Source organism: Camellia sinensis, chromosome 5, assembly GCF_055761805.1.
Source record: "Camellia sinensis isolate YWXY chromosome 5, ASM5576180v1, whole genome shotgun sequence".
Lineage (NCBI taxonomy): Eukaryota > Viridiplantae > Streptophyta > Magnoliopsida > Ericales > Theaceae > Camellia > Camellia sinensis.
Genome location: NC_138965.1, coordinates 46654866 through 46681862, shown reverse-complemented (window position 1 = coordinate 46681862; position 26997 = coordinate 46654866). Strand labels below are relative to the sequence as shown.

The 26997-nt window shown below is 33.5% G+C and overlaps 1 protein-coding gene, 1 long non-coding RNA gene and 1 pseudogene across 9 annotated transcripts; 1 reads left to right on the top strand and 2 right to left on the bottom strand.

Moving 5' to 3' along the window:
• Positions 1 to 2146: 2146 nt before the first annotated feature.
• On the bottom strand, positions 2147 to 4020 carry LOC145791385 (G-type lectin S-receptor-like serine/threonine-protein kinase LECRK3; annotated as a pseudogene).
• Positions 4021 to 14443: 10423 nt separating this feature from the next.
• LOC145790608 (calcineurin B-like protein 7) lies at positions 14444 to 23354 on the top strand. 8 transcript variants are annotated; one of them, XM_082868775.1, is made up of 12 exons: positions 14460 to 14659; positions 14757 to 14894; positions 15001 to 15024; positions 15182 to 15313; positions 19840 to 19987; positions 20238 to 20320; positions 20440 to 20499; positions 20586 to 20694; positions 20996 to 21048; positions 21770 to 21850; positions 22689 to 22801; positions 22909 to 23354. In XM_082868775.1, exons 2-12 carry the CDS (start codon positions 14838 to 14840, stop codon positions 22970 to 22972), a joined length of 924 nt encoding a protein of 307 aa, XP_082724901.1. In that variant the 5' UTR covers positions 14460 to 14659; positions 14757 to 14837; the 3' UTR covers positions 22973 to 23354. The 8 variants fall into 8 exon arrangements, with proteins under 8 accessions (XP_082724899.1, XP_082724901.1, XP_082724902.1 ...); XM_082868776.1 differs by having other exon boundaries at positions 14737 to 14894; XM_082868774.1 differs by having other exon boundaries at positions 14460 to 14894.
• A 1022-nt stretch (positions 23355 to 24376) lies between these two features.
• On the bottom strand, positions 24377 to 26041 carry LOC145790609 (uncharacterized). The gene is made up of 3 exons (XR_014329465.1): positions 25955 to 26041; positions 25819 to 25866; positions 24377 to 24920 (listed from the first exon to the last, which is right to left on the bottom strand). It is a non-coding gene; the product is annotated as an uncharacterized LOC145790609 (long non-coding RNA).
• Between the last annotated feature and the right edge of the window lie 956 nt (positions 26042 to 26997).

Below are 26997 nucleotides of genomic sequence, written 5' to 3'. Positions count from 1 at the left end.
CATGCGTTGCAGATGGAATTAAGGGGCAATTGAGAGGGAGATTTTATGTGAACTAGGGCCGAGCTAGGTCCAGGTATAGTGAGGGACCGAGTTATGGGCTGAGGTGAATGGGCTTCGCAGCTTGGAGCTTACCCCTCTTAGCTCGGTCAGAGATAGTTGCAAGTAGCTCGGTCTAAGTATTCCAAACCGAGGTATAAGTGGGCAATAGCCAAGCTAGGCATTGCCTATGGAAGCACCGAGCTGAGTGTGCTAGAGGTATTAGCTCGGTTATGCTGTCATTCTGCCGTGGTAAAACCATCTCACATGGCTTGCGGTGATAAGGGTGTTTTAAGAATAAGCATTATCCTTGGGCTTAAGGTTCCTAGGGGGACTCTGCTAAGAAGAGTAGAGTCCTACCAGGATTGTGCAAGGCTATCTCACTTGGTTGGTAGTGAGAAGGGTGTGTGATTCCTAGGAGAACTCTTATAAGGAAAGTTAGAATCCTACTAGTAGGATTGTGCCATGCAGAATCTATAAAAGCTCATAGCATGACCTATGTACAGGTATAGAATTTTGACTCTCAAATACACAGAACTTTTGTCTATTGCCTATTTGTTGACTTAGGCATTGGAGAGGTATCCGGCACACACTCGCCAGCTAGCTCACGTTTGTGTTTTCAGGGAGTAAAACGACGACGTTTGGAGGAGCGCAAACTTGATCAACAAGATTATACGAGAAGATTATTTCGTGCTCGTACAAATGGGGATTCAATGTGTGAGTTACACACACTATATACCTGCGTGTATATACATATCTGCAGCAGACCTAGGGATTCAATGTGTGAGTTACATACACTATACACTTGTGTGTATATACATATCTGCAGTAGACCTGGTCCAAAAAGATTAGGTTGGTGGACCACCAATCCAACACAGCCCAAACATAATTCATTCCAGGAAGCCTCAAGCCCAAGATCCAAGATCCACGACCCACGGACCCAGACCGAGCCCAGGCGGGCGGCTCGCGCGCATGTAGCAATTTTTCCATAACTAAATTGGACCGTAGTCTTGGCCTAAGCTCATCCTTGAAACATCCATAACTCTCTTCCTTCGGAAAATTTGAATACCCCAAAAGGCTTATGCCCTTATCAAAATATTGAGGTTTAAATACCCATCAAAGCTTTCCTCTACAATCGATGCGGGATTGGTAGCTATACACAATTCCCAATATCTCATTTATGAGGCCAACTTTATGAGATAATTTCTCATTCAATTTTTAATGGTTTTTTATCATTCTTTTTGTGGTATAAAGACCTTGTTACAAAGAATCTAAACCCACTTAATCCCACCTCAACCAATGGTTGGAACCTACTTTAATTTCACATTAAAATTACCAAAAATCTATTTTTCCAACAGGTGTAAATAAATTTCTCAAATGTTATGCATACAATAGCTATCATACGGTGCATACAATATGCATCCTTTAAGGGTATGTACCGAAACAGTGCGCAGAACAAATTTTATGTTTTAGTCAATTTAGTTATCAATTACTACTCAAAATTATATATCTCTAGCCAGGATTGAAAACTAAAGCATGCACAATAGTTTGACTTAATAAAGGAACATTAGTAATAAGAGAAAAGTTAGGGATCATGAAAATGATCATGAATGTTTTATGATCCTTGGATTACCTTGATTAGTGTGTGGTGGTTTATTCTAAATGTAATCTAAGGGTCACAAAGCTTTCATGATTATTTTCATGAAAAATTTTTCAAGATACCTAGTATTGCTGTAGTAATAAAGAGCTTGATTAGTAACTATATAACTCAAACATTTCTAAATCTATCTTATTAATTATTATTATTATTAATTGTTTGTTTAACTCAATAGATTGTGTTGTTATAAGCTATTTGTGCACATAAACTTAGTAAAGGAAGATGTATAATAAAAGAATATGCAGCATCAGTAGTATCTTGACAAACAAAAATATATATAGAAAGATGAGACAAGCAAGAAGCAAGAACTGTTCAACCATTTCATCAAGAAAATGGTGAAAATTCAGCCAAACAGAAAACTATTATTTATTGATTACAACAACATTGAAATTTATCATTACATACACCGGCAAACTATTTGCACATTTACTTTAAGAGAGGAAATTATTAAAATTACATAACTTCATTAATAGATTATATATATAACCAACAATTAATTATATACTAAGATATCCTTCAAATAAATATTATTGCAGTCACATGGTCTATTCAGTAGAACTGCTAATCCTTGATCTCCAACAGAAGATGATGCTGGTACATTATTAATGAACTTCTATAGATGAAATCCATTAGTACGTAGTTGGACATGGAGGGATTAATATATCAGTAATGCCTTCAAGCATCATAACCACACTTTTCATGGAAGGACGAAGAGCTGGTTCATCTTGGATGCACCAAAGTCTCACTTTAACCATGTTCTCTAGTGTCTTCATGTCAACTTCTTCATCACCCACAACAATAAGCTTGTTCAACTCCCTCCCAAAAAAGCACCTATAGACCCAATTAGAAAGAACCACTTCTTCTGGTGTTGATACATTAACTTCCAAATTTCTTCTGCAACAAACAATTTCCAACAACTCTATCCCATCAACCTTGACCGATATGGGGTTGTTTCTCTGACATTCTGGAGCCAAGTATCCCCTAGTTCCCCTAACTCCTCGTTTGATGAAGCATCAACAACTTGGCCAACCCGAAGTTGGAATTCCAAAACTCATCCATCAATATGTTTTTGAGGCTTTATATCACAATGAATTATAGGAGTCTCACACTCTTCATGTAGATAGAGGATCCCTCTTACAACATTTAGGGCGATTCTGATTCTCTCTTTCCAATCTGGGTGCCTTGTAGATTTGAAAAGAAGTTCTGCAAGAGAGCCATTGCTCATGTACTCTCAAACCAAAAGCCTTTTAGAACCCTCAATATAGTATCCAAGCAACCGGACTAAGTTTCTGTGGTGCCTTCTCCCAATTGCTCGCATCTCTGCCTGAAACTCTCTTTCACCTTCTTCCACAACCTTCGCAAGTCTCTTCACTGCAATCAACATCTTTCCTTTGTACAAAGTGCCTTTGTAAACTGCTCCGAATGACCCCTTTCTCAGCTCTTCTTTGAACCCATTGGTTTCGTTTTTGAGCTCAGTGTAAGAAAACAATTGAATGGTGAGCTTCTCTGTAACGCAGGAGTTTCCATATTGCAACAACCTTTTGTACTTCAATACTCTAAATTTGTAAATGTATATCCCAGAGATGGCAAGAACAACACATGAACTTGTAAGTAAACCCACAGTTATAACAAGTATTAGCATTACTGTGTTTCTGCTCTTGACCAAAACTAGTGGTGGCTGTGGTGTTGTCTTCACGAACTGAGGAGTTGTCCCACACTTCTCGTCATGCCCACCTTTATATTGTGTTTGGTTGGGAGATTTGATGAGAGATTTAGAAAAGAAAATAGAAAAGATAGATGAAATGTGAATAAAATATACTTGCATTTCACCTAGTTTCACACACTTTTTTTTCTTTTTCTTTACAAATCTCTGCTCAAATCTCCAAATCAAACACAACGTTACGAAAACCGTGGATGGAGTGTTTCCTGATGTATCTCTTCTAACATATCTAAGTGGAAGACTTGTTTCCTACAATACTTGTCCACGTACTGAGCTGCTTCTATTGCAATCCCCCAAAACAAGACGTCTTTGCAATCTTTTATAGACATAGGCATTGATTCATCTGCATACAGAACATCACCCCACACCATAGTGTCCATGGTAGTAATGTTAAATGAGGTGGTGCTTTCTATCCTCCCTTGCAACCTTCATGGGAGAAGTTTCTGCCACAACCAAGAGACTGCTGGTTGGGATCAATGAAATCGGTACCAAGAAGACAAAAGCAGTATGGCCGATGGTCATCTAATGTGCAGAAACTGTTTAAGCCACAAAAACCTCTCACTTCGCATGGATATGGAACTATAATTCTATTAAATGTGTAATTCATGTGTAATTACTAAATAATTAAATTTAGTCTAACAATAATAAGATATCTTTATATTTTAATTGTTTGAGATAAGTGACTAATAATATAAGTTTTGTAATAAAAAAATAATGATATCTTATTTATGGTGCCACTTTCACAATTTTTTTATATTTATTTTAAATGTGAAATTTTATAGGTTTTTATAAAACATTTTAAAATTTTATCAAAATCAAACTGTAAACACGAGAAAAGTTTCGGTTTGTAAACCCAAAAAATATATATTTTTTGAAAAGTTTAGTTTGGTATTAAATTTTTCCTAAACCTCGAATCGAGCCACTTACACCTGTATTTGTATATTGTATGTAGTAGATTGGATGGTGCACTTCGGTTCATTATCGTTTTTTTATAGGTTAATTATTTAAAGGTCTTGTTGAAAGGTTGGTTTATTTTAAAAAATGGATTAAAAATTAATTTTGTGATCTAAAAAGCCAAAAAGTAAAAAAATTAACTGTTACCCATGTTGTCAAAATAGGCTTAAATCCCTTCTTTTTTTTTTAACTCATAAAATCCTATTTTATTAAATCCCTTCTATTTTACCCTCATTAAAAAGTGAAAGGAATTGAGAAATGGCAATTCATTAACTATTAATAAAAATTATAAGGTATCACAAGTACACTATGTGATAATGTTCATCCACCAATCACTAAGCATTATATCTCACACCCCAATACAAAGTTGTAGATCTTACCCTCTCCATCAATTACACACCTAACCATACCTCAAAAGCACAACATGTACATAAGATGAGTGTGGCTGAGATGAGAATACTAAGGTAAAAGTGTGGCAATACTAGACAAGACAGAATTCGAAATGAGTGTATTCGAGAATGGGTAGGATTAGCACCGATAGAAGATAAGTTGAGAGAGAATTGATTGAGATGTTTTGGTCATATTCAACGTAAACCAACAGAGGCAGTAGTGAAGAGATGCGATGTTATAATGATAGATGGAAGTGTTAGGGGATAGGGTAGGCCTAGATTAATGTTGGTTAGCGTTGTAATAGAGATATGGATCTACTTAATTTGACTAACAAAATGATCTTTGATAAGGCTACGTGGAGAAGAATGATTCTTGTAGCTGACCTCATTTGATAGAACTTAAGGCTTAGTTTAGTTTTGTTTGGTAAGTATTATGATGTGACATTTTACTTTGTTTTATTATTTCAAAATTTTATAACTTTTATTTTAAACATTTAGTTTTAATAAAATTTATATTTTTGAAATCTACACAATGTGATCTATCAAACAAGATCAATATTGAATATAAAATTTTATAAACATAAACTATTATTATTTTTGTAATAAACTATCAATAGGTTCTAATAGTTAGACTTAATTCACATTAAGTCCTATTGAAAATAAGACCTAATAAAATTTTGAGAAAAATTAATTTTTTTGTGACAATTTTTTTGCACGTCACTAGAAATTGACAATTAATGATTTTTTTGTCACATTTTTTTATAAATTATCGCTAAAACTTACAATTAGTGACATTTAAAATTAAAAATTAATGACTTTTTTTGTAGCAATTTTTAAATTATTGCTGAAAATTAATAATTGATAATTTTTTAAATATTGTTTGATGAAAAATGCCTCAGTGTGTTTGGTTTGAGTTTTTTGAATTAAATTTTTTGAAAATTCAGTTTTTTGTTTTTCGCGTTTCTTGTTTTTAGTGAATATTTTTAAAATTTTAAACATTTTTTTGTTTTACTTTTTTAGATGCATCTTACTTAGATGTGTCTAAAAAGTAAAGTATTTGTAAAAAAATATTTTAAAAAATTAATAAATACAAAAAATAAGAAAAATGTATTGAATTTTCGTTTTTTTTTTTTTGTATTTTTAGTATTTAGTGATTTTTTTAAAGATTTTTTTACAAAAATTATACTTTTTAAGTGTATTTATGTTAGGTGTGTCTAAAAATTAAAAAAATTGCTTAAAATATTAAAAATTCAATAAAAATAAAAAAATACAAAAAACAAGAAAGTAGAATTTTTTAAAAAGTATTTTTAGAAAACTCAAACCAAATAATAAGCATACCTATTAGGACTTGCACGGAAGGCCTCCTTATTTTTAACTACAAAGCTAACAATTTCTTAATTTGTGAATTATCCAATAAAAATGAGAAGTTTTTCAGTTTTTCCTAGTATTAATTGAGAATATTCTCAAATTTTGAGAAATTTCTTAATTTTTTTTCAATTTTAAAATTGAGTTAGTTTTTTTAATTTTAAACTAAGAATATTCTCAGTTTTAAATTTGAAAAAATTGAAAAATTAGACCAAAAAGTTAAGGAAACTTGCTATTAAAAATGATTTAAATTGAAAATTTATAATAAAAAAATATATTTTCATTTTTATATAATCTTGTATTTAATATTCATCTTATTTGATAGATTTTGTTGCGTTAATTCTAAGAATATAAATTTTATAAAAAATAAATAAATGTATATTGTAAAAATTATGATGATTTGAAGTTTTAAAAATTAAAATAAATGTTATATCACCATAATTTTTTTATAAACAATTAGAAATGATGAATAACTATTATTGGAAGGGTAACTTAAGTCAATTAAAAACTAATGGGACTTGAAAGAGTAAAAAATCTTATCTAAAGCTAATTTACAAAATGAGACTTATGTATAAATGTTCCATTATTTATTTTTACTCTTGTAAATATGTCATTCATACAATAATAATAATAATTAATTAATTAAATTAATTTGATAGTTGTGTATTTCTATAAACTTATTATCTTTGTTTTCAAATAAATGAATGAGAAATGTAATTTAATTTTTTTATTTTTTATATAATAAAATTATGTAATTATAATCGAATCATTTTTTTTTTTGAAAAAATTATAAAAAAAAAAAAAACCATAGAGTTTGAGCTATGTAATAAAATAAAAGTGTTCAATTTTTTCAATTTAAATTTTATAGTTTTGATTTGTTTTCAATCCAAATTATTTGCCTATCTTTATTTAGCAAAATAATAGAAAAATAAATATTTTGGTTATTAAACTCATAAAAAATATTATTTTAGACATTTTATTTATACTTATATTGAATTTAATGATTAAAATATTATTTTTTATCAGTTTTACTTAATGAAAATAGGCAAGTGATTTATATTGAAAAGAAATTAAAATATTAGAATTTAAATTAACAAAATTGAAAGCTTAGGGTTGATTTTGCTACAGGCTTCAAAATTTGGTTTCATTTTCTGTAATTATCTTCTTTATTTTTTTGAAACAAAAAAGGATAAAATTAAAAAATAAATAAAATAAATTGTTAAAATGGATCTTATGAATCCCACCGGATCAGATGGTCTGGATACGCAATGGAGCTCCATCAATTAGTAGCCCATATTTTCGTTTGAAATACCGGTGCCATAAAAGATAAGAATTATAAAAAAATTGGGAGATTTATTAGAATTTTGGGATTTTTATTGATAAGTCTAATTTAGAAGTGTTTTAATCCAAAAAGTCCATGAATGAATTTTTTAACCTATTTAGTCCCATGTATGTATAGTTTTATTCCATAAAGTCCATTTTCTTGATTTACACTTTTTTCTTGGACACTTATGCCCTTATATTCAATTTTGATACCTTTATAAATATTTTTTGAACGATTAGCAATTTAATGATGTGAACATTCATATTTTAAAATTCACATTGGTAGGAATGTAAAATTGGCCCATGGACGGCCCGAAACCCGCCCGCGAGCCGGGGCGGGCCTGGCCTCTTGACAATGTGAATATTCACATTGACATATTAACATTCACATTAATAGGAGTGTAAAATTGGCCCGCATCCCGTGGCGGCGCGAAACCCGCTGGCGGCCCATGGGCGGCTCGGGGCGGGCCCGATCCGGCCCATTCACAATGTGAATATTCACATTGACATGTTAACATTCACATTGATAAAAGTATAAAATTGGCCCGCAGCCCATGGCGCAGCCAAAAGCCCGCCCGCGGCCCGGGGAGGGTCCAGCCCGGCCCGTTGACAATGTGAATATTCACATTGACATATTAACATTCACATTGATAGGAGTGTAAAATTAGCCCGCGCCTTGTGGCTGCCCGAAACCCGCCCACGGCCCGGGGCGAGCCCGGCCCGGCCTATTGACAATGTGAATATTCACATTGACATGTTAACATTCACATTGATAAGAGTATAAAATTGGCCAGCAACCCAGGGCGGGCCCGACTCGGCCTGGCCTGTTGACAATGTGAATATTCACATTGACATGTTAACATTCACATTAATAGGAGTGTAAAATTGGCCCCCGTCTCGTGGCGGCGCAAAACCCGCCCACGGCCCATGGGCGGCCCGGGGCGGGCCTAGTCCGGCCCGTTGACAATATGAATATTCACATTGACATGTTAACATTCACATTGATAAGAGTATAAAATTGGCCTGCGGCCCATGGGCGGCCAAAAGCCCGTCGCAGCCCGGGACAAGCCAGGCCCAGCCCGGCCCGTTGACAATATGAATATTCACATTGACATGTTAACATTCACATTGATAAGAGTGTAAAATTGACCCGCAACCCGTGGGCGGCCCGAAGCCCGACCGAAGCCCGAGGCGGCCTTGGCCCGCCCCGTGACAATGTGAATATTCACATTAGCATGTTAACATTCACATTGATAGGAATGTAAAATTAGCCCGCGCCCCATGGCTGCCCGAAACCCGCCCACGGCCTGTGAGCGACTTGGGGCGGGCCCGGCCCGGCCCGGCCCGGCCTGTTGACAATGTGAATATTCACATTGACATGTTAACATTCACATTTATAAGAGTGTAAAATTGGCCCGTGACCCGTGGGCAACTCGAAGCCCGACCACGGGCCGGGGCGGGCCCGGCCCGTTGGCAATGTGAATATTCACATTGACATGTTAACATTCACGTTGATAGGAGTGTAAAATTGGCAAGCAGCCCATGGGCGGCCCGAAGCCAGATCACAGCCCGAGGTGGGCTTGGCCCGACCCGTGACAATGTGAATATTCACATTGACATGTTAACATTAACATTGATAGGAGTGTAAAATTTGTCCGCTGCCCGAAGCTCGCCCGCGGCCCAGGGTAAGCTCGGACCCAAACCCGGGCTGCCCCGGGCCGCCCATGGGACGCGAGTCAATTTTACACTCTTATCAATATGAATGTTAACATGTCAATGTGAATATTCACATTGTCAACAGGCCAGGCAGGGCCCGCCTCAGGCCGCCCACGGCCCGTGGGCGGGTTTCGGGCAGCCACGGGGCACGGGTTAATGTTACACTCTTATCAATGTGAATGTTAACATGTCAATGCGAATATTCACATTGTCAACGGGCTGGGCCCGCCGCGGCCCGGGGTCAGGCTTCAGGCTGCCCACGGGTCACGGGCCAATTTTACACTGTTATCAATGTTAATGTTAATATGTCAATGTGAATATTCACATTGTCAACAGGTCGGGCCGGGCCCGCCCTGGGCAGCGGGCGGGCTTCGGGTCGCCCACGGGCCACGGGCCAATTTTACACTCCTATCAATGTGAATGTTAATATATAAATGTGAATATTCACATTGTCAACGGGCCGGGCCGGGCTCGTCCCGGGCCACCCACGGGCTTCGGGTCGCCCATGGGACACGAGTCAATTTTACACTCTTATCAATGTGAATGTTAACATGTCAATGTGAATATTCACATTGTCAACAGGCCGGGCCGGCCTGCCCCGGGCCGCCCACGGGCCGTGGGCTAGTTTCGGGTAATCACGAGGCGCGGGCTAATTTTATACTCTTATCAATGTGAATGTTAACATGTCAATGTGAATATTCACATTATCAACGGGTCGGGTCGGGCCCGCCCAGGGTAGCCCACGAGCCGCGGGCAGGTTTCGGGCCGGCCACAGGCCGCGGGCTAATTTTATACTCCTATCAATGTGAATGTTAACATATCAATGTGAATATTCGCATTGTCAACGGGCCAGACCCGGCTCGGGCTCGGGCTCGGGCCTAGGCCCGGGTTTCGGGCTGTCCACGGGTCACGGGCTAATTGTACACTCTTATCAATGTTAATGTTAATATGTCAATGTGAATATTTACATTATGAACGGGCTCGCCCTGGGCGGCGGGCTGGCTTTGGGCCGCCCACAGGCCACGGGCCAATTTTACACTCCTATCAATGTGAATGTTAACTTGTCAATGTAAATATTCACATTATCAACGGGCCGGGCCGGGCCTATTTTTTTGGCCTGTGGGCCAGCCGGCCCGACTAGAATTTTTTCGGGCACCCACGAGGATCGACATGGGCCGGGCCCTTACACATTGACGACCTGAACATTCACATTGACAGTGTGAACATTCACATTAGGGGTATTTTGGTAATTATGTCACCCATAGGACTTATTGAAATATAAGAAAATAATGTGAACTAAATAGAACATAAGTAGATGAAAAGGGTATTTTAGTCTTCTTATCTCAAATTGGACCTAATGGAATAGTCAAAAAGAATATGGGTTGGATGGAATAAAGCTCTTAGAAAATGGATTTATCAAAAAAGTTCCCTAGAATTTTTTTTTCCAAATATTTGTATCCTATTTAATTCACTAACGTATTCTTGTCTTTTAATAACTCATATTATTTAAACATTTGATTCATTAAATCTTAATTTTTATATTTAAAATATTATATAGATAAATTTTACTCTTATAAATATTTCTTGAACAAAGTAGAATATAAAGGGGCCGTTTGGTGTAGCTGTTAAAACAGATTATAGCTTATAGCTTAACAGATTATAGATTATGACTTTAATCAGAAGCTGTTAATCTGTTTGGTGTAACTGTTGGATTATAGATTTAAGTTGCTAAGTGGTGTTTGTTAAATAAGCTGTGAAGTAGCTTTTTGCGGTGTAAATGTCTTTTTTACCCTTGTTAGTTGTAAATTGAATTTTTCTAGACTTTTTGCTATTAATTACATATTAAGAGATCATTCCAACACCAAATTAACATAACCCTATTATTTTTAAATAATAATACAATGAAATAAATATTACACAAAAATAAATTTTTATACAATGATTTCAGATTTTTTAAATAATAAATAATAATAACTTGAAATAAATAAATATTATGAAATAAATAATAATACAATGATTTCAGATTTTTTAACATCAAAAATCTTATGAGATAAATTAATTTTTTGAAGCTTTTTTTTATTATAGATTTAATTGGTGGTGTTTGAATTAATCTTAAGATAAATAATCTTATGAAATAAGCTATAAAAATTAATCTTAAGATAAATAAATAAATCTAATAAGATAAATAACAGCTGCATCAAAAAAAGCTTCAATAAATTAATCTTATGAAATAAGCTATAAAAATTGTTAATTTTTTTAATTTATTATTAATCCATTACAATTAATATTATTTAATAATATAAAAATTGTTAATTTTTTTAATTTATTATTAATCCATCACAATTAATATTAACTAATAATATTAAAATTGTTAATTTGTTTAATTTATTATTAATCCATTACAGTTAATATTAATTAATAATATTAAAATTGTTAATTTTTTTAATTTATTATTAATCCATTACAGTTAATATTAATTAATAATATTAAAATTGTTGATTTTTTTAATTTATTATTAATCCATTACAGTTAATATTAATTAATAATATTAAAATTGTTAATTTTTTTTAATTTATTATTAATTCATTAGAATTGATATTAATTAAAATATAAAAATTGTTATGAAATGCATCTGGAAGTCCTAGCCAAACCCTACCGCCGCCGGCCCTAGCCACCGCCGGCCGCACCCTTCTTCTCCTCCTCATCCCACACTCCAGCAGCCCTCTGCAATCATTGATCGCGAAGAGAGAGAGAGAGAAGCTTGTTGTTGATCGCGATCGCGAAGAGAGAGAGACAGGCGTTGATCGCGATCGCGACGCCGGAGAAGAGAAGGGTTTCAGATCGCAACGCCGGAGAGAAAGGGAAGAAGGGTTTCAGATCGCGACGCGACGCCGGAGAATAAGGGTTTCATCGCGATGGGCTTCATAGCACAGCCAGAAAACAACGTCGGAGAGAGAGAGAGAGAGAGGGATCTGGTTCATAACGCCAGACTTCTCGCCAGAAATCGCCTGTGTCGCCGGAAATCGCCACTCTCCTCTCTCTCAGAGAGAATGAACAGTGATTTCGTGGTTTATAGAGTGGCAATTTCGTAATACTTCAAATTATTGAAGGGCATTTAAGTAATTTCCACACTCCTCCGCATAATCCCAGTTGCGGAAGCTACTCCAAGCAGCTTCTGATTTTCAACTTTTTTATGTATGAAAAAAATCTGTAGAAGCTCAAGTGGTTGGCCTTAAACTCAACCAAACAGTCTATAGTAACTTTTTAGAAGCCAAAAGCTATAATCTGCCCAAATTAAGCCAGACCAAACACCCTCAAATAGATGAAGAGGGACGTATGAATAAATATCCGAAAAAAAATTATTAAAAATTTATTTCAAAAATGTGATGTCTAGTACAATAAACATTTCATTTTAGAGTGTATACTATATATTGCGGTTATAACATTTGTAATATTTGTTTATGATGTCTATAGTTTTAGTTATGACGCAGGTGTAACTCTTTATGGTATTATTTATGACTAATTGTGATATTAATTATAATATATTATAATTATTCATTTAGTTATAATCGTTAAAATCTTTTACTACACCTTATGTGATATTTGGTTATAACTCATTATTTTTTCTTAGTTATGACTAACTCCCACAAATGTTATAGAACAATGATTCATCTATCAAATTTGTTTAATCTAAATTTGCCCAAATGAGACTTTAACTAGTAAAAACTCTTATTAGTTAGAGTTTCATTCAGACGAATTCGAACTAAACAAATTTAGTTGATATAGCGGCACTGAATGTTATAACTTACCTATGATATGTGCCCTAAAAAGTATATATATAGTAGCTAGTAATGTTATGGTTTAGGAAAGATATATCATAAATAAAAAAATAAAAAAATAATAATGAAGAGTTTTCACCTTTAAATTAAATTGTGATGTTTTATTTTATGTTATAAATCACATGTACTAAGTTACAATTTATTCATCATAGAGCACTATAAGACAAAACAAGTTTATAGTATTTGTAAATTAAGATTTCAAAATTAAAACATACTTGTGTTAAGGTAAGCTATTTTTCTTGTTTTGTTACTTACCACACTAGATTATTTCTTAAAATTTCATGAACATTTTTATTATATTTCTTTCATGAAACCTACATTATTCATTACTCATATAGTAACATGACCCAAGATCTAAACTCAATTATTGTACAGCGAGCTTTTTTTTAAAATAAATATTTCTCCTTTCCAGTTCAGGTTATGAATTAAAAAGTAATGTTTGGGCTTGCAGGACCTATTATAGGTCTCATTTTGATACTTCGAATCGTTGATTTGTCAGACTTTTTGTGTATATCATTCACAAAAATAATTTGATCAATCTGATCATCGTAATTTATTCAATTTATTGCATTTGTCTATAAAAAATAGATGACGAGTATAAAAATAAAAATAGATAATCTATTTTTTTTTATTAACAAACGTAATAAATTGAATAGATTATAAATATTAAATTAACCCAATCTTTTATAAATGATATATATAAATAACTGACAAAATGAATAATTTAAATTATCCAAATAACGTCCTGAAAATCCAACAAATTCAAAATTTTAAAACACATCTCAATCACACATCTCTGTTTCCAATTTAATTTTCTGAATGGATAAACAACACAAAGGTGTCTTTTGGGATGTGAGTTGGGTTCGTTTTTTGGCTAAATTAATTATAAAATGATAAAATAAATTAAAAAATTAATAAGATATTACATCACATATAAGTCATAATCATTTTACTTTTTCTCTTATAAAAAAAATTAAAAATCAATCCAAATAAACTTTTTAAACCCGAATTAAAATAATTAAAAAATAAAAAAAACCCAAACGCACTTCTCAAGAGCAAGAGTATTAAATTGTCGGTGAAGGCAAGTGGGATCCAACCAAAATAAAAATTGATAGTGTATATGAAAAATGCTTGGGAGTACTAATTAGTGCTCCCACTAATTAGGTGACAGTGGGTCCCGCCATTAATGATGTGATGTTTTGGTTTTGGAGTTGTATTTTTTTTTTTTTTTTACTTTTTTAATGCATTAGTGCTATTAGTGGTGATGTTTTTAGTGGGATGAATCATTATTGTAGTATATATAGAAGCCAAATACTGTGCTTCTCATGGTGTTCAGATCCTCTAGAGTCCTCCTGTGAAATGGATACGCTAGAGTGATCCTTTCTTGCGTGACATGTGTCCCATTAATGGAATCAATGGCTGAGATAATCTCTCGCCAAAATGATATCATTTTGGTGAGCCAGAACAAAAAATACATAAATAAAATTTGCAGAGTTTGCAAATCGAACCAAAAGCAATAAAAAAAATAGAAACATGAACATGATAGGGGAGGAGGAGGAGGAGAGAGAGCTGAGGAAGAAGAAGGAAGCCATCACCGCCCAATGTCGCCCCGCTGCCACCGGACACCATCGATTCATATTGGCTACAACTCTTACCTCTCGTACAATATCTCATCTGGGTCTTGATCTTATATTTCTATGTCTTTTGTTCTTTATTATTTTGATTTTGTAGCTTTAGTTTGTTGTTTGTCCTCACAGAGAATCATCTCCAAAATGCTCATGTTCAAAGAGGTTCACACCTTTGATCTGGGTTTTCTTTCTTCTTGAATCAAAAAAAAAATGCTTGTTTATGTCAAATTTAACAGAATCATCTCCAAAATGCTCATGTTCAAAGAGGTTTACACCTTTTATCTGGGTTTTCTTTCTTCTTGAATCCAAAAAAAAATGCTTGTTTATGTCAAATTTAACAAAGTTTTGCTTTGATTTGCTTTCTATGGCACAGATTACTACTGCAACAATAGGAGAGGTAAGAGTTGCAGATGAGTGTTGATTTTCATTAATTGTACATGGATTTCAAATTTCAATCCAATTTCATTTTTCAATTTGTTTTTTATTTTTTGGGTGAATAAATATTTCAATTTCTACTTCATTGTTCTTCATTTTTTTGTTGTGTGTCTATGAAGGTCTCGAGAAAGTTGGATTTAGTTTACGGAAGTGGAAGTGTTGAGTTAATGGGTTTGAACTCTCAAGAAGTTCATCGCCATGGACGATATCAAATCTTTTTTCATGTGGGTTTCTTTGCAAATCAACACTCGGTAATTTTTTTTATTTATTTATTTTTTTTCTGTGATGAAATTCACCAAAACGACGTCGTTTTGCTAAAAGATCATCTCAACCATTAATTTCATAAGGATGATCTCAACCATCAATTCCATTAATGAGACACATCTCTCCATAAAGGATCCCTCCAGAGGATCCGGACGCCTTCTCATGAGCAAGAATGTTGTCTTAAATTTTCGGTGAAAGCCAGTGGGTTCCAACTAGGGGTATTCGCGGATCGGTTTTGTGCAGTTTGCGGTTCGGTTTTGACCCACCCGCATTTATGCGGTTTAGGAAAAAGTCAACCCGCAACCGCCCGCAGTGCGGTTTGCGGTTTGTGCGGATAGGGTTTGCAAATGTGCGGGCGGTTGCGGGCGGTTTGCGGTTTACACTTTTTTCTTTAAAAATTAATTTTCGAGTTTTTTTTTTTCCAGCGAATTTAGGCATCAGATTCTTTTTATATATTTGTGATAACAATTTTTTGATGAGTTTACAAATAAAAATTGAATATCAATGCATTAAATGAAAGTACCCAAAACAAAGAGACCCTACACTAGCATTTTTGCTATGAAAAAAATGTATATCAATGCATTAAAGGTTGTACTCAATTAAAATTGCCAGTTCAGTAATCAATAATCAAACTATAAGTTCTATCGACCATTAGAAGAAAAATTTTATTTGGAAAAAGTGGATGAATCACCAATGAAAATCATATAAGAAACCAAGTTTAGGACTTGATAATTCTACGGCATTAAGAAAGTTGAGAAATACTTAAAAATAAGGATCCTAGTGTCATAGAGAATATAATGGTGCTCCTGTAAAAGTTACAAAGTTGGTATATAAAAAAAATAATAATAATAATAATTAAAGTGCGGGCGGTTTTTGCGGTTTGCGGGTTTAAACCGCGACCCGCCCGCAACCCGCAAATTTTTCATATTTCAAACCGCATCCGCCCGCATTATGTTTGCGAAACCGCCCACTTATATGCGGGTTGGGCGGATTGGGCGGTTTGAGCGGTTCGGATAAACCGTTGCCCACCCCTAGTTCCAACCAAAATAAAAATGATAGTATATATACATGAGCAAGAATATTAAGGCCAAGTTTGGGATGTTCCAAAAAAGTCAAAAAGCCAAAAAGTTACTCAAAAAGTTAAAAAGTTAACACTATTCACCAAAAGTCAACAATTACGGCTGCACAACTCCCAATTCAAATTTTTCCCTACAAATCAATTTTTACAATTTTTTATTACACATTTTTCAATAAAAAGTCAAAAAGTTAACCCAAACATCCATATTTTCAACCTCAATTTTTTAGTCCAAAAAGACAAAAAATGCACTTATTTAGTCTTCCCAAACTTGGCCTAAATTTTCAGTGAAAGCAAGTGGGATCCAACCAAAATAAAAATGATGGTATATATTGAAAGCACTAGGAATCCAGCAAAGTCAAGCATAACAACATAGACCTTTCACGGATCCGCAACCCCCCAACAAGGTCAGTTCTTATCTCCTAAGCCTCTCTCTCTCTCTCTCTCTCTCTCTCTCTCTATTCCTCTTCGTATGCCTCAACAATGTTTGCTTACTTTCTTGAAACATTTCTGGGTTTAAATTTGATTTTCGATTCTCTTTTCGTATTTCGCATGAAGCTTTTGTTTGGTTGGTGAGAAAACCTATGAGAAAACAAAAGAAAAAGAAGAAGTGAAAGGGGGTTTTTTGCGACTTGCATTGTTTCATTAAATTGGGTTTCAAGCTTCTTTCTATCGAAAGAAATATTATTGGGTTCCAAGAATTCAAAGACCTATACAGTCTGATGAGTTTATTGATTACAGTTGACTTTGTTTTGCACAATAAGCACCCAAAAAAAAAAAAAAAAGGCACTCAAAACTTTGTTTTCTTTTGTGTTTTTCTTTTCCACTCCATTTTCTCTGCAATCAAACGAAGCAAAGCGGGTTCTGCATTTCTTTCTTTCCCTCTCTTTCTCTGTCAATGAACAAGTAAATTTGATAAGTATGACCTTATTCAAGAACTTTTACGAGCCTTGTAGTCTTGTTTCTAGCTTGAAAATTCATACACAATCACTTCATACATAATCATTTGAAATTTTTTATTATGTTTGATTATTGATTGCTAATCTCCACTCATAACAATGTAACTGGTCAAGATCAACACATGCTTCTAATCAATCTGTGTTTGGATCATGGCCCATTTTTCCCCTTTCCAAATCACTATATGATCCAAACTAAGCCTAAAGGTGTTTAGTTAGTTATGTACAAGGTTTTGAGAATTCTTTTTGCTAACAAAGAACCACGGTAAGGCAGGCCCACGTTAGATCCACCCTACAGCGTAAACACTATATGCTCAATCGCTCTTCAACCACTGGTATCAAAGTTTTGAGATTTCGTTTACATTGTGTTTGGTTAGAGGATTTACAAAGGAATTTAAAAAAAGAAAGAAAAAAGATAGATAAAATATATATAAAATATACCTATATTTTACCTAATTTCACACCCTTTTTCTCTTTCCCCAATCAAATATAGCGTTAAGAACACATAATCAGACATGAAAATAAATGGATCTTAGTTTTTGAGAAAAGGGTCCTACAAACAAATCTTGCAAAATTGTGTCCATTTGTGTTTTCTCTGTCCGATTATGACATTATTTGGCATCTCTTATTTTAATATTTTTTTTTTCTTTGACTCACATCATTTTTTTTACTTTTTCTACATGTTTTAATAAAAAGTAAAAAATACACCTATTTTAGTGTACTTGTTTATGTTGTTGTAAAGTTAATAGATTTGATAGATTTGGATCTTATCTTATAGTTTTTATACTGAAATTTGATTTGTATATGAATATTTTTTTATTATTATTATGAGTATTACATGGTGTTTTTTAGTGCTGCAAGTTCCTTGAATATAATATTTTTTTTGGAGGGAAGTAGGGAAGGTCATATGTGCTTAAGCAATATCCTTTTAATAATAACTAATTAATTAATTATTGTTATTATTATGTGATTGTTATCATTTGGACGGATCTGAAATTTCCACTCTTATTTTGTTCTTACCTTTTTCAATTGACGACTTATGTTACATAGATTCGGGTATCAGTGTCGGGTGCGAGTATGTATCCAGAGGTTGGATCTATCAAACCATAGGGTATGTGAACTCGACAAAAAACTGTTATATTTTTATATATTTAATTAAGTATGTGAGATAAAATGATATTATATATAACTTGCAGTGTTAAAAAAATATTTACAGTGGTAAAAAATATTTATAGTAATTATAAAACAATATGTATTTATAATAATAGTGATATATATTATTGTATAAGAAGTATTCGTTAAAAAATATCCAACACGTATCTCATACCCTTGTCCGAGTGTCAGTGTCTGACATAAGTATTTAATTTATTTTGAAGAGTCAATGTAACATAGTTGAGGACCTACAGGACGTTTATTGGTCCCCTGTCAAAATTTAGCCAAAATTGGAAACAAAATGAGGTCTTAGTTGCTTATGACCTCTCACCGGCTCATTAGGCCTCCAAATTGGGTATGTTGATTAAACATTTCATTTGCGTATTTGTTTTTGTTTGTTTTTTTGGTTTGTTTTTTTCACCTTTGGGTTCATTCTAAATGTATCCTTCCAAAAGAATTTGGTTAGTTTGTCAAAAAGCACAAATAAATATGTAGAACAAACTATTCTGCACATTTTTATTGTTTTGACTAAAGTATGTTATCATCTAAGCCAAGCAATGGCGATAGCCTCTACTGTCACAAGAATCAAATCAGTAGATGGCCTAAACCTTGTCACTTCTGAATTTGATATATGTTTCCTTTGTTTCCATTTTTGCTTAGAATTAATTCCATTGAATGGTAAATCTTGTCATTTTGATAGTACTGTCATATGTTCATTGACCTATATGTGTTTCTGTAAATTTAATGTATTACTTTTTATCGGAGACAATAAAGATATAGCTGATCTAATCTAATCATCTTGGTATATTTATATTAGATAGTGAGCTAGGTAAAGAACATGTGTATGAATAGGTGGTCCAATATTTGGGTTCAACATATGTATGAATGTGCACTTTTAATGCATGAAAATTGGAAGTGTTTGCAAACAAACATGAAATGGTCTGTTGAAATTCAAGGAACATTCTTGTAGCAGTAGCCCGAAAATTGCTAATTATTTGGATTATATAGTATGAACACTCATAATTTATCAAGACAAACTTGGGCTTATCGATGTTTGATTTAGGGCTAGGAGAAGGAAAAAGAATGAGACCCCCCACAATTATGATTTGTCACAAATTCAATCATGTTAAGTTCAATTTCGTTGCCAAGTCATTGTGGGATTTAAATCGTAGGCCTCTAGCATTTCTTGAGTTAGAATATCTGTAGTTGTATTGTCGACTTGTAGTTAGAATATAACATTGTAGAATGTTCGGATACTTGGATTACAGTTTTGCAGAAATCCTATATTTGCTGAAAAAATAGTCTTTGTTTTCTAAATTGGCATTGGCAGGTTGGCCTTTCACTGTATATTCGTTGGCGTCAACTAACAGATTCTCAAAAAAAATATCCACCTGTTTCAATGGGATGCCTTTGCTCAAAGAACACGAAATGGACACCTGGGTATAAAGAGCCTACAATTCTTGCCGCTGAAACACCCTGTGAGTATGCACCTAATGTCACAAATATTATCTTTTAAAATCAAAGATTTTGTATCCATTTGCTTTAATTTCATATTAGAAATTGATTGTATTCATTTGCTTAATATAATTGAAGTTATAAATCGGTTGTACACTGTAGTTTGCTTTCTTCTAATATATGAGTATGCTTCTTGACTGGTACAATCTAAAAAATTAAGTTGTAAATTATCCAAAGTTTAACTGTCTGACGTATTTTCTTTAATTTTTGCAGTTACTGTGAGTGAAGTAGAGGCCTTGTATGAATTATTCAAAAAATTAAGTGGTTCCATTATCGATGATGGACTTATTCACAAGGTATATGTTCTGTGTTGGCTGTTTAAAACTTAAATCAAGGTGATATTAAGTCGCTGTATGATGTTTAGGAAGTTCATGATAATATAAATTGAATATTTTCTTTGCAATCTTGTCATCAGGAAGAGTTGCAGCTCGCGCTTTTCAAGAACAAAAATAACAGAAATCTATTTGCTTACAGGGTCTGTTTTGGACCTTCTTAATGCTTGTAATTCTTATATGTTAAAGATATATAAAATGCAATGTTGATTCGATTTTGTTTATGCAGATATTTGATTTGTTTGATATGAAACGCAATGGGGTTATTGAGTTTGGAGAATTTGTTCGTTCATTAGGTGTTTTTCATCCAAATGCACCTGTAGCAGACAAAATTGCATGTAAGGTTCATTTTTTATATTATTGACTTCTATACTTATTTTTATATGTACATTAAACTTGAAATTGCAAAAAAAAATAAAATAAAATGCTACAATGTGTGTAAAATAAGTACAAATTTTTGGGACAGAAGTTATGATTGATTTTTGTGGTGAAAGTTATGAATGGTGAAAGTGTACACCCCTGAAGTTATGAACGGCAAATTTATACTTTTTGTGATGAGCTTTTATACTTTTTGTGATAAAAGTAGAGGGTACTCTTTTTTTTCCTCCTATCTTCTAATTTAAGGATACTCCTGTGCAGTTGCATTTAGATTGTATGATCTAAGAAACACCGGGTTTATTGAGCGAGAAGAGGCAAGTATTGCATACTGTATCTTCCTAGTTCCATTTCCTTTCTTTACATTGCATTGTGATCCAGGTATTCATACATTTGAACTTTCTAATGCTGACAACAGTACTTTCAATAGCATAAGTTGACAACAATACTTTCAATAGCACTATATCTTCCTAGTTCTATTTAGTTTCACATGTTTTTTGTTGGCAACCTAGTTCATAAGACTTTCTAATGTTGCCATTTATGGGTTTTAGTTTTTAAATTGAATTATCATCAGCTATGATACACGGACTCTTCAAAATAAATCAAATACCCGTGTGAGACACCCATCACTCGGACAAGGGTATGAGATATGTGTCGAATACTTTTAAACAAACACTTCTTATATAATTGTATATAAAACTATTAGTATATGTACATATTGTTGTATAATAGCTAGAAATATCTTTTTGACACTGCAGTTACATATAATACTATTTTATCTCACATGCTTGATTAAAAATATAAAAATATATTATTTGTTTGCCAAATTCGCGTATCCTTAAATTTATGATTTGATAAGTCCGATCTCTAACCTGTACCCAAGTCCATGTAATATAGATCATCAGTTTTATATACCTACAAAGATTATTTGGCAGGCAAATATAGAGTAGAAAAGGGCCATCTGCTCATGGTGATAAGGGTTTCTTTTAAAAACGCCACTTCTCGATGTGATGCTAATAATTTTGTGTTCTACCACAGTTGAAGGAGATGGTGTTGGCACTTTTACATGAATCCGATCTAATTCTTTCAGAAGATGATGTTGAAATGATTGTGGATAAGGTACCCACTACCCTGCCCTGTCTGTCCTCTACCATTTCATGCTTATTACATAATGATACTACTAATTGATAGTAAAAATTTTGTTAGCCCTCTATCGACTGAGCCTTAACACAAATTTCACCAATCAAACAATGATCAAGCAATTGTGTCAATGGTTCAATCCATCGAAAGATTCAAGGACTTCCAAATTTGCCAAGTAAAGAAAATGGGAGAGAGTTGGTTATTGAATTGAAGACAACAATTACTGAAGCAGAATCATAATTCCTTAATGAGTATAAGATGATTGCAATTTTGAGGAAATAAATTACCTTACCACTACTCCTGCTCCTAGAAACGAAATTGAATCTACTCATAACTATTTGAAAACTAATCCTAAGATAAAAAAGAAAAAGATTGAAATTGATCAAACATCTTTTATTTGTGTTTGATGGCCCATACAATGAAGCCATAGATGGCTATTTATAGACGAAGTGTAGGGGAAAAAACCACCACCCAAGTAACCACCAATAACTTCTATGTTTTCTGTCTTCATTCTTGTGTTGTTGACACGTCCTCCATGTCTTCCATCTAAAACCACCTATTTGTAACTTCTCTTAACTTCTAGGTGAACAAGATCAGGCCACGTGTCATGCACTATAATAATAATTAGTCTAGATGTGGCCGTAGTTACTCTTTTAAGATGATTCATGCCTTGAATCAACAAGCCATAATCGACAATATTAGATTTGGCCAAAGTTGATAGAATTCTTGAAGATGGCTCATGGCCTGAATCAACAGGCCCAAGTGACAGGAAATCATTTATGATGCAAATACTTATTTATCTATCATTTTCTCACAGACATTCAAAGAAGTAGATACAACAGGTGATGGACGGATCGATCAAGAAGAGTGGAAAGAATTTGTATCAAAGAATCCATCTCTGATCAAGAACATGACTCTCCCTTATTTGAAGTGGGTGTCAATGTTTGTTTTAAGTTCAGATCGACTATTTGAAACCCCTCACTTCATTTATTAAAAAAAATTTCTTTTCTTTTGTTTTCTTTTCCCCTTTTTTTCAGGGATATAACCTTAGCATTTCCCAGCTTTGTGGTGAGCTCTCAAGTTGAAGATTCAGAAATGTAAATGTATGAATATGCCATCAAGTTGTTCAGATTCTTCCTGTCTCAAACATCTTGAGTTGACGGATTGAATGACTGTTGACAAGCAAGAATGGTTGACAAGCGGGACTTTAATATACATTTCTGTCCTCATCTTCTAAATGTTTGCTCTTCTTGCTTGACAAGCGTTAATATACATTTCTGTCTTCATCTTCAAGTGTTTGCTCTTCTGATGATGCTACAACAATTGTATCTAAGTTTTGTATGCGTGCATCATTGCAGTTTCAATCCTCTTTTGTATGGATTGTAATGTTCCATGATTGTTGAATTTGAAGTTGCTAATAATGTTTTTCAGAATAAGCTGTATCATTGCTATAGCAATAAAGGTTTATATTTCATTGTTGAAATTATTGGTGGCTAGCTATTAATGATTTTACATATTTTATATATTTATATATTTTTTACATATTTCAATACATTATATATATATATATATATATATACACTTACACTTACCACAGTTCAAATGACTGTTGTTAGCATTTTCTATGAGGCTCATTCAACCACACCAACAGGTATAAAATCCATACAAAAGAGTATAAAAGGATCGCGTCTAAACCCAGGCTGCTATAGGAACCTTCCGAATAGACCATAAAACAGAATAAAAACTCACTCGTAAATTTGTTTTCCAAATGATGGTGATGAGTTGCCAAAACAGGGGAATGCTCTAGTATGGAAGACTTGCATCAACTGATCGTGAGATGTGGTGTTGTGATGTTGGTCGCTAACTACTGAATTTATGATATTAAGGCACTCTCATTGGCCTGTTAGAACAATTTGGTGATGATAGCAACGTACAATTTTCACTTGGCGTATTAAGAAGTTACTAAAATTGGGAATATATTTGTAGAGGGTAAATCAATTTTTTTATTTTTTTACTTAATTTTTTCTATATTTTTTTTAAAGTCTTTGGTTCAGAAAATAGAAGACAAAAATGATGCATGAAAATTAAAGGTGAAGGATAAAATTAAGAATTGAAAATTCAAGAAAGTAACAAGTACTTCTAGGCTTAACATAAGCAAATCAAAGCATTTAAAACAACAAAAAGTTTTGTTAAAAAATTTAGGTCAATTCTGGAAGAGTCCTAAAGAGAGAGAGAGAGAAGTTCTTTCCATTCTCAATGTTTAAAAGTTTGATCATTTTGGAAAAATTAAAAGCAAATTAAAGCAAGTAAATGTAATACTTAGTTGTTGTGTGATGAGGTTTAAAAAAAGTAGATGATAGCAGATTTTGTATAAGTGCCTTTTCGCTACATGATAGGAAGTGCAAAAGAGAATTTCAAGCTCACAAGAAGGAAGGATTGTCTTCTCTCTAAAAAATAAAATAAAATAAAAAGAAAAAACAACAATTAATGAGTAGACAAAGAACATAAGAAACTGTCATCTCTTGCATAAAATTACTAAGCTAAACAAAAGTCAGAATAGAGTAAACTATTTCCCTCTTAAGAAATTGAATTCATACAAAGTGATCAGATATCAAAGAATGATTTATAATGATTATTATTATACATCAGATAAAGAGCAAGATTATTGAGCGGAACAAAATTTCTGAACCAAACTAAAAATACCGAAAAAAGATGAATAGTAAAACAGGAAAATAGGCACTTCAACAAAAGAAAACAAACCACCCTCTAGCTGTTCCAGCACAAGGCAATTCATCTTCAACAGTGCCTTTAGTCACCAACTTGTATCTTTAGGTACTGTGCAAAATTGGCATGGTGTTCAGCATGAAGAACAACTACATCAGGAACATGGAGACTCAAGTGCTTGTCAATTGCAAGAAGCTCAATGTGAGATCTGAGTTCTAATTCTAGGAGGCTTAGAAAACTCGACCTTCTTAATAATATTACCTAATATCTTGTGTCACACGAAATGGCTCATATGGCAATGCAAGGTAACAAATCCACCTTCGCACTATTGAAACCATATAGGAGTAGAAGATCAATAATAGAAACAATGTTTTTGTTTGTACAATGTAATCTCGCACTTTTTAACTCAGTGGAAGCTTATCTTGGGTCTTGTTATTGTCCAATTTAAAAAACCAATTTCTTTGAAAGTGTCCATGCCTACAAGTGATTGCATATGCAATTTTAAACCAAAAAAAAAAAAAGATCTTGTGGGTTAACGCAAGGAATCACTATATGGGTTATTGAAAACGTTATTCGAAATTTTACAAGTATGAATACTTTATGAAGCCAATGTTTCAGCACAAGCACTAAGAATACTTTGAACGAGTTCTAAAGTGGTGGTAAGCTCACTTTCAAAAGCACAGGGCAAAGCAAAGGAAAAGGTATAACCCAGAAAATAGATAAGAAAGAATTCGTATTAATACCGAGAACAAAAGTTCGGGAAAAAAAATCTGAGTTGTTTGGTATGTTTTAAATAAGTGCACTTTTTAACTTTTTATGAAATATGAGTTGAATTTGAGGTGATGTAATAGATAAACGATGTAACTTAAAAAAAATGATGTGACTTAAATAGGTTAGTAATTTTTTAACTTTTTAATTTTTTTAGAGTATGGCAAACCAGTAATTACATCATTGCATGTTGAAGAAATTATCAAATCCCAATAATTTCATAAATTTTACCACTGATTTCAAAAAAAAATTTTCCTTCAAATTAACACTAAATTGTTATTTCCTCCAAGGAAAACAAGCAAGAGCTTGTCAGATAAGTCATGAACTCAGTGAAACTGAAGCAAAACCCACAAATCCTTGTCCAGTGAAAAAAAAGAGAAAAAAGAGCAGCCATTCTCATAACAGGAAGTCAAATTATCTAAAGAAACTGAACGAAAGAGAAGAGAACATCGAACCTCAGAATTAAACCAACCGTTGCTTCGCCTTCAAAGTCTCTCACCTGACTTCGCAACAGAAATCCCTTCATTCAATTTGACGAATAACAAGTCCAATCACTTCAACGAATACTGAAAATTTATCGAAAAAACAAACCTGGATTTTTTCCTTTGAAGCTGAAGAAGAAACCTAGAAAAGGAGAATCGGAAGAGCAACCGAGAAGAAACCTGTGATGAAATATAGTTGGAAAAGTACGAATTTGCCTCAAAAGGGGAAAAAAAATTTAAAAAATGGGAATTGTTTCAGACTCCGACTGGGGTGATCCGTGGACTCCTAGTGGGGGGTTCTAATTGACCAGTAATATAGATATATATATATATATATATTTATATATATTTTTCCTTTTCAACAACTAACCCCACGTGTTGTAGGGGTGGTGGGGTGGGGGTGCAACTGGGAGCCCCAATCACGGTTCTAAATAAATAAACAGCACAAAACATAAGGACAAAAAGGAAAAGAAAAAAGAGAGCCTTAGTTACTCTTGAGAGCTTCTCTTTGCACATACTCTTTTCATTTTTTACACATCTTTTTTACTACACACGTTTAAAAAATTAATCCTAAATTATTTTGCCACTGCATACATTTTTTATTCCACATCTACCCTCATGCGCGCACACACACACCCAAACCCCCAAATCCATCTCTCTGAACGGTCTTGTACACATCCATTCCTTTGTCAGTCCCGTCTCTTACACATGTCCGTCTCTTACACATGTCCATCTCTCACAGTGTACCCTTCGTCTCCAAAAGCTGCATCCATCCATTAAAGACATCTCATTGAAACATTAAAGACATCTCATTGAACCATTGAAGGAATTCTTCACATTTGGAGAACTTAGGGTGGTTTACTTATTTCAATCATCATTCATATTTCATTTGTAATGTAGCGTTTGTTTTTACTATTTTCGAAACGAACGAATGCATAGCCCACCGAAATGAGCAATATGTTCTTCATTCAGAATTGGTTTTCCAAAAATAAACAACTTGTTCGGAAGTAGCATTCTAAAAATTATCATTTATTTCAACAGTAGAATTCTGAAATTTTTTCATTCTTTCGATATTCAACTTTCGAATATGTTTATTTCGGCAACATTCAACTTCCAAAATGTTAGACTTATTTATTTTGATTATTTATTTAA

Bases quoted from the DNA above. Each gene is read 5' to 3' on its own strand.
- LOC145790608 (XM_082868771.1), top strand. From the start codon at position 14,848: ATGTCAAATTTAACAGAATCATCTCCAAAATGCTCATGTTCAAAGAGG. The intron at 20,500-20,585 runs GTCTGTTTTGGA...TTGTTTATGCAG, and splicing joins GAAATCTATTTGCTTACAGG to ATATTTGATTTGTTTGATAT. The intron at 21,851-22,688 runs GTACCCACTACC...ATTTTCTCACAG, and splicing joins TTGAAATGATTGTGGATAAG to ACATTCAAAGAAGTAGATAC.